The sequence below is a fragment of the Schistocerca piceifrons genome, chromosome 3, assembly GCF_021461385.2.
Source record: "Schistocerca piceifrons isolate TAMUIC-IGC-003096 chromosome 3, iqSchPice1.1, whole genome shotgun sequence".
Classification (NCBI taxonomy): Eukaryota; Metazoa; Arthropoda; class Insecta; order Orthoptera; family Acrididae; genus Schistocerca; species Schistocerca piceifrons.
This window is the reverse complement of record NC_060140.1, coordinates 620947762-620960352: the sequence shown is the minus strand read 5'-3', so window position 1 is coordinate 620960352 and position 12591 is coordinate 620947762. Positions and strand designations below refer to the sequence as shown.

General features: G+C 36.6%; 1 protein-coding gene across 3 annotated transcripts in view; it reads right to left on the bottom strand.

Moving 5' to 3' along the window:
• Positions 1-8743: 8743 nt before the first annotated feature.
• The window catches only part of LOC124789765 (cholinephosphotransferase 1), a 161482-nt gene continuing 157634 nt past the window's right edge, over positions 8744-12591 (bottom strand). For all 3 annotated transcript variants that reach the window (XM_047257220.1, XM_047257221.1, XM_047257222.1), the window contains one exon: positions 8744-10591. In XM_047257220.1, the coding sequence (XP_047113176.1) occupies positions 10500-10591 (92 nt within the window). In that variant the 3' untranslated portion in view covers positions 8744-10499. The remainder of the gene's footprint in view (positions 10592-12591) is intronic.

Sequence of the window (12591 nt, the reverse complement as noted above, 5' to 3'; positions counted from 1 at the left end):
AATATTGTCACACCATACGAAAATTTTGTATGTGTGTAGGTCAATGCACCAACTTCCTATGTACCACTACTTATTCTAAATGAATACTGTACATAAGGTCACAAAGTAGTAGCCCTGATGTAGGCTGCAGTAAATACAAACTATACTCAACATATTGGGTACATGACTTCTTTGCCATCCTAACCGTCCTCTCTCTGTAACTCACATGGTTAATTCAAGTAGAGGTCTTACATAAGCATTATAAAACTTTACAGTTAACATATTTCCTTCTTCTGGAAAAACAGGACTTTTATGGTGAAGAGTGTACAACATTCTACATGAAATCACTGCGAGTGACAGTTGTATAAATGGCAGAAACTATTAGTATTTTTCTTTCTTGACATTGGTTATGAAACAAACTCTCTGTCAATTATAGTCCTAGATGTCTGATAGACTGGATCTCATTTCTGAATACAAAGAGATAAAGATTAGACTTACAAATTACATGCAATTATTCTCTCTCTTTTTATAATGCTACTCACAAAAATCCATTGCAGATAATGTTACAGTCTGGCATAGCATTTATGGGAAGTGCTATCTGCAATGGTTTGTTGAAGAGTCATTCCAGCATTTATGTGCATTGTGGCTAGTTCCAAAATGAAAGTGGAGGTTCTTGCACTAAAACACAATGAGTGAGTGGAACACACATCAGTGTATGAGTGTGTTTAGTCTACTTCCGACGAAGGTCTTGTTGAACGAAAGCTCACTTTCTAACAGTCTTTTTGCTGTGCCTATCCGTGACTCAGCATCTCTGCTACATGGTATCAACTGTCCTTTTCATAATATTGTAACGTTCCATCTGAATTTTCCTTTCTAAGAAGTAATAATTATGATAAACTGATTACTGTAAGCTTTGGATCCTTAAGGACTATACTGAAGTGACTACAACAATATTCTCTAACAGTGTGACGGCAATATTCTGGTGGTTGTGATCACTATGTAATCAATATCCACGTATAGGAAACATGCAGCAGTCCTCAGCAGTTAGGAGGCCTCTGTCAGTTGAAAAAGTCTAACAGACAGAAGAAGGTTCTGCTGCTACGTAGTTCACACAGTAGAGGTGTGGGCCAGCAGTTGCTTCATGCAACCATTTCAGCATCACAATCGGCGTCATCTTAATGCGGCTGTTAGGCACATTAGCATGGGCTGGAGAAGGCACTGATAGCAGACAGCATGCGTCACATTTCAGTGGTGCCAGTTGAGTCTACCAGCAGATGGGGTTTCAATAGGCATGCCCTGCACCTGAATAGGGTTGGGAAGGGGAAGGCTGGCAAAGCTTGTAGGTGACAGTGTAAGTGGGTGGTGGTGGGATCACTCATGGAAAAATTCCTGTAGTACTTGGTGATAGAGCAGCATCTTTTTTAGACTGAAGGCAGCTGATAGGTATAGCTGTTTAAAGAAGTCCCCCTTCAGAGGATGTAATGTTTCCAAGCAGAGAAGGAATTAGCATATTTCATCAAAATATAAGAGGTATTAGAGATAAAGTTAGTGAAATGCTTATAGATGTTGACTCTGAAATTATTGATATATCGGAGCATCACTTAAATAATTTGACAATTCAGTGGCTTCCTTTACCAGGACACAGATTAGCTGTCTGTTTTTCAAGGAGTTCCTTGCAGGGTGGGGGCGTGGCCATGTACGTAAAAAACAGTACTCCATTTGAGTCCATAGACATAATACGGCACTGCACTTAACAGATATTTGAATGTTGTGCAGGGGAAGTTGAATTTGGTGAAACTAAACTTCTAACTGTTGTTTATAGGTCCCCTAACTCTGACTTCAGAGCATTTCTGCTCAGGCTAGAGAGGGTTCTTGATTCACTTTATAGGAAGTACCAGAAATTAGTTATATGTGGTGACTTCAATATAAATTTTGTATATGATGGTGCAAGAAAAAGGATGTTGGTAGATCTCCTAAACTCATATCATCTGATGCAGGCTGTGTTCTTTCCAACTATGGTGCAGGGGAATAGTATTAAAGCCACAGACAATATTTTTATTCGTTCTTCATTACTAGATGGGCATTCTGTTAATAAAAGGGTGAATAGCATCTCAGACCATGATGCACACAAATTTTAACATTAAAACGCTTTTGTACTCAAACAAATGTCACATATAGTTACAAACTATGTAGGAAAGTTAATCCAACAGCAATAGAGAGTTTTTTAAACCTCGTCAAGTAACAAGTGTGGCAGGATGTTTATACTGCTGATAACATAGATGACAAATATAATGCTTTCCTTAACATATTTCTCACGCTATTTCAGAGTTGCTGTCCATTAGAACGTTCTAAAGGGGATACTAGCAGTAAAAGGCAGCCTGGGTGGCTCACTAGTGGGATAAGGATATCACGTAGAATGAAGTGGGAATTATATCAAAATATTCGAAATAGTCACAATCAAGCTACAGTAGCCCATTACAACAATACTGCAAAGTGCTTATAAATGTTATGAAGGCAAAGATTATGTGGTATGCAAAAGAATAGCTAATTCACAGGATTAAATTTAAACCATATGGTCAATTGTGAAGCAAGTGTCTAGTCAGCAGCACAAGGTCAACGATATAGTCAGTTCAGTTCATAGTAAAAATATTTCATGTTAGCCCTGTATTTAGCCATATTTGTAATTTTTCCTTTAGGAATGGTCAGTTTTTTTGAATGATTCAAGTACTCAGTAGTAAAGCTGCTTAATAAAAAGGGAGAAAGGGATAATGTTGATAATTTTAGACCTATTTCTGTGCCATCAGTGTTTGCTAATTATTGAAAAGGCTGTGTATATAAGGATAACTGATCATTTTATATCACACGATTTGCTATCAAATGTACAGTTTGGCTTTAGATGTCGTTTAACAATTGAAAATGCTATATTCTCTTTCCTCTGTGAGGTACTGGATGTGTTAAACAAAAGGTTTCAAACACTAGGCATAGTTTTTGATTTAACTAAGGCATTTGATTGTGCTGATCACAAAATATTGCTCCACAAGTTGTACCATTAAGGAATATGGGGAGTAGCTCACAATTGGTTCACCTCTTACTTTAACAGACAGCAAAAGGTCATTATTCACAATGTTGAGAATGACAGTGATGTGGGATCTGAGTGGGGTACAGTCAAGTGGGAGGTGCCACGGGATTAGTGTAGGGGCCACTCCTGTTCCTTATTTATACAGGGTGTTACAAAATGGTACGGCCAAACTTTCAGGAAACATTCCTCACGCACAAATAAAGAATAGATGTTATGTGTACATGTGTCCAGAAACGCTTAATTTCCATGTTAGAGCTCATATTAGTTTCATCACCTACGCTTCCACCTACGCTCAATGGAGCACGTTATCATGATTTCAAACCGGATACTCTACCTGTGCTGCTAGAACATGTGCCTTTACAAGTATGACACAACATGTGGTTCATGCACGATGGAGCTCCTGCACATTTCAGTTGAAGTGTTCACACGCTTCTCAACAACAGATTCGGTGACCGATGGATTGGGTAGAGGCGGACCAATTCCATGGCCTCCACGCTCTCCTGACCTCAACCGTCTTGACTTTCATTTATGGGGGCATTTGAAAGCTCTTGTCTACGCAACCCCGGTACCAAATGTAGAGACTCTTCGTGCTCGTATTGTGGATGGCTGTGATACAATACGCCATTCTCCAGGCTGCATCAGCGCATCAGGGATTCCATGCGACGGAGGGTGGATGCATGTATCCTCGCTAACGGAGGACATTTTGAACATTTCCTGTAACAAAGTGTTTGAAGTCACGCTGGTACGTTCTGTTGCTGTGTGTTTCCATTCCATGATTAACGTAATTTGAAGAGAAGTAATAAAATGAGCTCTAACATGGACAGTAAGCGTTTTCAGACACATGTCCACATAATATATTTTCTTTCTTTGTGTGTGAGGAATGTTTCCTGAAAGTTTGGCCGTACCTTTTTGTAACACCCTGTATAAATGATATGCCCTCTAGTATTACGGGTAACACTAAAATGTTTGTGTTTGCTGTTGACAGTAGCGTGGTAGTAAAGGATGTTGCGTGCAACATTGGCTCGGTTTCAAATAGTGCAGTTCATGATGTAAGTTCATGGCTTGTAGAAAATAACCTAATGCTAAATCACAGAAGAATCAGTTTTTACAGTTTCTAACACATAATTCAACAAAACTTGACGTTTTAATTTCACACAATGGGCACATGATAAAGAAACAGAACAGTTCAAATTTCTAGGTGTTCAGATAGATAGTACACTGTCATGGAAAGTCCACATTCAGGATCTTGTTCGAAGACTTAATGCTGCCATTTTTACTATTCGAACATTATCCGAAGTAAGTGATTGTTCAACACGCAAATTTGTCTACTTTGCTTATTTTCATCTGCTTATGTTGTATGGTATTATATTTTGGGGTTACTCTTTCCATTCTAAAAGGATATTTCTGTCTTAGAAATGGGCGGTTCGGGCAGTAAATGGTGTAAGTTCACTAACCTCTTGTTGACCCCTGTTCACGAGTCTGGGTATTTTGGCACTGGCCTGTCAATATATATACACTCCTTACTGTCATTTCTTGTTAACAATATTAGCTTATTCCCAAGAATAAGCAGCTTTCACTCAGTTAATACTCGGCAGAAATCACACCTGCATTTGGATCAGACTTCCTTAACTCTTGCGCAGAAAGGTGTGCAATATACTGCTGTATCCAGTTTCAGTAAGCTACCACTAGAATTCAAAAATCTTAGCAGTAATCCAAGCGCTTTCAAATCGAAACTGATGAGTTTCCTCATGGGTCACTCCTCCTATTCTTTCAAGGAGTTCCTTGAAAAATTAAGCTGATTCTTGTTGTATCGTTGATTGCGTTTACTTAAACTTATGGCTTGACTTTTTTCTCGGGTTCATAAACATTTTATTTTTATCTGTTATTACTTTTATATTGTAATTTCATGTACTGACACGTTCCATGTCCTTGGAGATTTGCTCCTCGATTTGGTCCTATGGAATGTGGCATGAAAATAAATAAAATAAATTACAGTACCTTACCAGGTTTAAATAATTCAAAAACGGCAGAAACTTTCATTTGCATGACAATATGTTTCAACAATCTGTGCTTTCATCTTAATTTCTAGTTTTTTGTATCTACCTGAATGGAAGCAACATTAATTTGTTAACATTGTGCAGATTGTGGAATACATCACTTTGATGTAAGATCCATATTCCACTCCAGAAAGATGTGCAAAATAATATAAATGTTTTTTAACATTTTTCTGTACATATCTTTAGTTAATTCTCTCTATGTTTGTGCACCAAATCAGCCATTCATTACACTGATGAAAAAAAGGATCAAATACTTGTGAATTTCATCAAAGAAGACTTCTGAACACATTTTCTTCAACTGGTAGTTGACATTATTTTTATTAAACTGTTACAAACATCACAAGCCAGCAATATTGTCACATATGCTTAATAACACAATAAAGGTATAAAATCACAAAATAAATAGTAGGTACAAAATAAAATCTCTCTTGCAAAATTTCCTTAGATGAGAGGACAGAGAAATTGACATTTAAAAGGGAGCAAGCACAGTACATTTGTACATTAGGGGCTGGGGATAAATAAATAAATAGGAAACAGGCAACTTATAAAAAACTATTCCAAATTGCCCATACAAATATTTTACTTTGCAATGTGTCTTTACAGTACTCTCTACAAACATGACATTGGAAAAAAAAGTCTTCATACGATAATTCTTATGGTAACTTACAAGAACTAACAAACAGTGAGGAATTTGTTTCTGTTAAGCTTCACACTGCAAAATGTCAAAGGAAGCCCAAGACCTTAAAAGACTGTAAAATGCAAAACTCAAACAGCAGGAAAGAGAAGCCGATCCACACAAAGAAGACTAGTATACAATGAACATAAAAGTCTTCGTGCATTATTCCCTTCATTTTTGTTTCCATAAGCAATTGCTAAAGACCTCTCTTTCCAAAGATTCAACTTTTATACATGTCTCCATACTTCTTAAAACATTATTTCCTACAACAGATAAACGCGTCAGTGGTACACAAGAAAAGAAATCCTATATTTGTATATACTGGATAAAAATACCTTTTTCAATGTAAGTTTCGTGACACTGCATTTGTAAACAATCAGCACATTCATTCGTGTTAGGAGGAGGAGGAGGAGGAGGAATGATGAGTGCCTCAATGACTTAATGATCAAGAGGGGTGGTGTTATTCAAGTTTAACTCCACTAAGGGTAAGTTAAATTATTTTAAATTACTGCTTCTCTTTAATACACTAGCAATTAGGAATGGTAATTTACAAATATGTCATTGCACCAAAAAAGTTCCACTGAAATCTCTCATCCCTGAGCATGTAACACTTCCCAAAAGCATCACTGCTCAAGTTTGAAGAGCTGATTTACATTTTTATTACATAAAGATCTCAGAACACTTAATTTACAGAAGGTAAAATCAGGAACACTTTTGGGAATGTTAAAATTGACCTGTAAATGAAGTTGACATGGATGGTAGAAGACATGTGTTAATAAATGGATTCAGACAATACTGAGAAGTACAAGGTGGAATACAAATAATGGAAGGAGTAAAGGTAACCTAATCATATAGTTGAGGTTGAACAACTGAGAGGTACAACACTACTGCGACAATCCACCTTGGTGACAGAATGCTACCATGGGTGTGTGTATATGTATGTTTTCGTTAATCAGTCAGCTCTGTAAGACGGACACTGGGTGAAAGCTCAGAAACTATTTCAATCTTGTTAATGTCCATTCAACCATTCATGTTACCTGATCCCTATTTTGAAATACCTGTATCTCCAATACATGCGCCTGTTACCAAGTGTCCTACAATTGCTCCAGCACTTCTAAGTTAATGGAAGACAACAAAGTTTCCTAACATATGTACAAAAACCTGTCTGATTTCAATCAGAGGCACGAAAAATGCTCACATGATGCACTGCAGGTGTGTGAATTGCATAAATCAAAAGTACAATTATCTGTTGCTTATATTCTACGTAATATCCACCAATGATTTGCCTCTCCTAACTGGTTGTATTATTTTGTTCCACGCTGCATTTTCCATCACTGCAAAACACTTACTAAATACTGTTTCTTATACCTTTAACTGTTTCAATCTTTACACACAGAAAACAACTCCAATAAATGCCGCCAACTCTTAACAAGCTGTTCAGAGTTCAATTCATGTCTTTACAAGTGTTTTCCCAATGTTTCATTGTCCTAAGGTAACACATTTTTCAAGGAGGTTCTCTCAAGTAGCGAAAGTTTATTTGTAACCATCCTGTAGATTGTGAATATAGGTCAAGGCTTGATGAAAATGGTATGAAATTCCCTGTGTTTTCTGACAAATGCCCAGTTTAACCTTGCCTTTAACAATTTTTGTCTTTTGTAAACTATAAATCTGTGGAAAGCTCACCAAATTTCCATCAAATCTCCACTGTGTGCAAGTATAAGCAGAAACTCAATCATTGAATTACCAACACCCTTTCCTTATCTACAAATGTGTTGCTCTTTAGCAGGTGTGAGCAATCAATTTCTCTGGTGCAAATGGAAGTAAATAAGTGGAGACTGTTTCATAAAGTTGACAGTGGGCTAGGACTTGAACACATACAACTTCCTTTTGAGTAGACTGTTGTTCTCAGAAAAAGTACAACTTTTGAAATATTTTTTATATCACACCACAGACTCAAGAGTTAAATATACCTATCTCATAAAAAAAGTCCATCAACAGTTAAGTTATTGTAGACAATGAAACTGCAAAGGTACAAAGGGTGATCAGACTTGAACCTGGGACTTTTCCCCTTGTGCGCAAGTGCTCTTTTGACTGAGCTATCCACACACAATCCAACTTCACTGCTTTACATTCACCAGTACCTCATCTAATATATTTCACAGTTTTAATCTGCAAGGAAGTGTCAGATCAGTGCACACACCACTGCAGAGTGAAAATTCATATACGAACTATTAACAGGTTTGCACAGGTGTAACTGTGATCACTACAAAAGAAAGAAGGAGATGCTTGAAACTTTATGTACAAACATAAAAAATGTGAACGATAACACAAACCATATTCGTCAATGAATTTTTCAATGAAAGAAAAAATGTATAACTGAAGCAGTAGTAGTAGTTGGATTCTTACAGTATACAGATTGCAGAGGGTGAGAGTTGTATCCTTTCTTGCTACGAAAAAGGAAGAAGATGAGGGTTTTAAAATCTGATCAATGATGCCTTTGGACTGAATACAAGCTTAGATTTTGCAATGATGAAGAAGGAAATACACTGCACCATTGTCAGAGGAAGCATCCCAACAATTGTCTTGAATATTTTAAGATAATCTTTGTAAACCAAATTTGGATGGCTGGCGGGGTTTGTTTTATCATACTTGAACTTCAAAACTGATACAGGGTTCTAAAGTAATGAAGCTGATGGAAATCATGTTCACCAAGATCCTTTTCTTGCTTAGAGTTTGCAAATACTTGTAGATTCCTATGGTGTGTATGAAAGGCAGGGTGGGGGAGGGGAGGGGAGGGGAGGGGGAGGGAGGGACAAAAGGGGGAGGGAGGGAGACAGGGAGATGGACAGGGGGAGGGAGACAGGGGGAGGGACAGGGGGAGGGAGACAGACAGGGTGATGGAGAGGGGGAGGGGAGAGAGTGAGAGAGGGGGGAGGGAGGGGGGGGGGGAGAGAGAGAGAGAGAGAGAGAGAGAGAGACTGATTATGCAGCACTGTCTTTGCTTAACTGTGACAAATAAGTATCCACTAATACGTTCATGCAATTTTTTTTTATTTGCTGTAAAAATCTAACAAATTCAAGGTGAAACTCCATAATCTGAAATGATGTGTTTTTTTCCTTTGTTAAGTACTAGCAAGCAGCAAGAACTCATTAAATAAGGAAACTAGTCACTAGGCTTCCAAAGTGAGCCATAAAATGTATGTTATATTATTTTCTAATAAAACATTCCCAGAAGATTTGCTTGAGAATCTTTTACTTTCAAAGAATTTAGCATTGTTACAGTGAATATGACACATCAAAACAAATTACTAACTGGAACAAAAAAAGGTAAAAACAATATGCACTTTGAAATGAGATGTTTTAAATGTACACAATTTCTAAATAAAAATTTGTCAAAAACTTAATGCAACTTTTTGCAACTCTAATTCAATGTTGACCTATATGCAACTGTGTTTAAGTCATTGAGAACCTCCTGAAGTAGACTGGGAATGGGGGAGGGGGTGGGAGAGGAATTGCAGGAAAAAGAGGAAAAACTACTTTGCAAAACGTGTGTCACTCAATCAGTGTATGCAGTTCACATTTTGTGAATGATGTAATGTAAAGTAAAATAAACGTCACAATTTACAATATATTTTTCTGGATATTGTTATATAATGAAAGACTTAATGTTTCATTAATAAATTGTTATCTGGCAGCTTACAGAGTATTTACTTGGTTTACATGCTTTAGTTAAATAAGAAAAGTTGTGAAGCCTCAAAGACCACCACACCTCAAGCCTTTCTATTATGCCTGTGTCCTTACAACAACTTCTTGCAGTTACTGAAGCTTATATAACAAAGTCTTCTCAACTATAGGAAGATTATGATAAAGTGTTAAATAAATTCAATCATACAGAAGTAACAAAACATTGACTGGATTTCTAAAAACAACAATGCTTTCTTGTGTACCACTGAAATACTTAACAACATTGAAATTTATTCCTAATGAGCTGCAGTTCATTTTGGGAAGAAATGCACAAGTTTTACCAAGCAAACTCAGTTTTATAAACCAATAAGCAATATCTATTTTATATCTGACCATTTGTTCCTATCATATCATTACACAAAAAACAAATTCAGGATAAAAATAAACATGAAAGACTTCCACACATTTCCACACAACAAATGCAGACAACACGCAGGTACTTAATGGGTTCATGCAATGTAAGTTTTTGGGCATTTTTAACAATGACAATTGTTTGCCCTTTGCATTCTGCAATTGCTATAAATAATGTACAATCATTGTAAGTTGCTACTTTTGTGTATACAATGAGAACTATCCACACCATGAAACAGAAGCTTGAAACATCGAAGTAAAGGACTGGGGCAAATTGGAAAAAACTCATCTTCTAATAAAAATGAGTTTTCAAATGCTGGCTATGTGCAACATCAGCAGCATTTGACATAAGGCACATGACCTTAGATATTTTAAAAATACTGAACCATCTATCTTAAAGACAAATATTCTTACCTTTTAGAGCAATCCTGATAAGACTGCTATGAAAAAATTGCAATAGCCAATTTCTCTCTCATTACTGCCATGCATATTATGAGTCATTTAGCTGTCAAGTAAGTCACTGTTACACTGCAAAAGCAAGAAATTCCTGAAACCGCATGCTGTACTTGAGAACAAACCATAACACGCACACACATTTCAAGAAGTCTAAATTTCAGGATATTGTATGATCTTGTGCATCTAATAGTGGGTGACTGTCATCGTCACTTGAGCAAGAATCATTTTCTTGAGGCGCCTCTGCTGATGCTGCAATAGAAATTAATAATACCACTAATCATTCACACACAACATTACAGGAGGCAATACACAATGAAACACATGAACGACACTCCTACAAGGTAAACGGTACAATTTCGACACAAGAGATGCATGCACACATGCAACACACTAATTCCATTGCCAAATGCACCACATAAATACAAAACACTTGTCTTTACCAAATGCATGCATTTATCTATAAAACAGTTACTCCAAAGAAGCCACACACGAATTGGATGTTTCCTTAAGCTACTTAAGGAAAAAAGAAAAACTTTTTATTCTGTGCAAATACTATCATCTAGAATTAAGGTACTTAAAGAACAGACGTACTGTATTCTTGCATAGGTATGCGGTAGATTTTATAAATGCACAGCATAAAGTTACTCCCACAATACATTATATCTCAGAAATTATCACTCTACAAAAATTATTAAAAAGTTTACAGAAAGTTTTCACACTTTGTATTGATTGACAGCTAATTGAAATGCAAATTTCGCACACAGACAAGGCAATACCAGTTTTACACATACCAACTTGATATGAGTAGCAAGATGTGTTTTCTCATGTCTGAATATGGTCAGTACTGACTGAAATTAAAAACCTGCTACATAAAAAATGATTCTGTAATTTGTAACTGGAATAAAAAAAAATCTTAAGCAACAGAATAAATTAAGCAGTGCTCGTTTATTTGATGTCCTGGTCAGAGGAAAACATTGCAGCTAACTCAGAAATCCTACCAGCTGGTCACATGAGAATCAACAGTGCAGCATCAATGGAGCTCATGCTTCGCGTCCAGCACTACTGACACAGCAATGATTTGACCAAGTAACATGGTCATGCGTACAGCATCATATCAGCGTATCATCTAGGCTGAATTTTAACTGTCAGATCCGTATATATCGAGTTTGAGCTAAGCTGATCTCCCAGCTGTGAAATGAAGAAATGTAGTGTCTATCAGTAAATATTTGGATTCTCTTGGGATGGACTACTTGCACTGGTGATGGCCTTAGACAGTGACACACAAACCTTTCTTGTACCCTCTTTGGAATAGATTATGTACCACTGATAAATAGCTGGCGGAAAGACTATAATTACAATTGTGCTGTATTTATTGTTTGCAGAAATTCTTCATTGGACATAAAATTAAGCAACCATATAAAATGAGTTTGAAATTTATGAAGAGGTGCCAACAATATCCCCAGCTCATATAACAGCAAAAAATGTAATTGCTGAAGGGCCATCCCACAGTACCTACACAAGTAACTCAATCACATGTGATTGTTGCTCACATTCAGTAACTTTCACCGTCACTTATTTGATGAAGATAATCAATGAGAACATTGCCAATATCCACAGCAAATGTTTGAGGTTCTTGTTTGAAATCCTTTATGTTTACAGTACCAGTGAAAAACTGATATCAGCCTCATTACAGTAGCACCTTATAATGATGTCAGGCTGCATGGGAATAAAAATGAATATACAGAAAATATAAATGGCTTGTAGTGATAATTTGTCAAATGTGTACTATATAATAAAATGCAACACCTAATGGTATATAGCTAATTTTTAATAATGTTTCTTAATATGAAGCAAACACTACCACATGCTCACCTTACACCAGTAACTATTTTCCCATTAGATGATCGTAGGAGACTTTATGACTAAGAGTAATCATCACACACAGATGTTTCACTATTATACTTAGGAAACATGTGAATGCAACAAGTATTGTGATGTCCATGGATGTGTACAGTAGGGCGTCTGTATGGTTGTGTTTGTGAATGTATGTACCATCTCTAGTGAAACAGCAAAATCTCGAAAGCTGGTATAAATAGTTTTCTGTCGCTTATTTCTATGTGCCACGTATCAGTTAGTTCTAAGTGACTAGTTGCCTTTTCTTTATTTTTCGTATTATTCCATCCAGGAACTTACATTTTGTTATGAATGCAATGAAGACAGATAAAGAAACAAAGAATATACTTCCACTT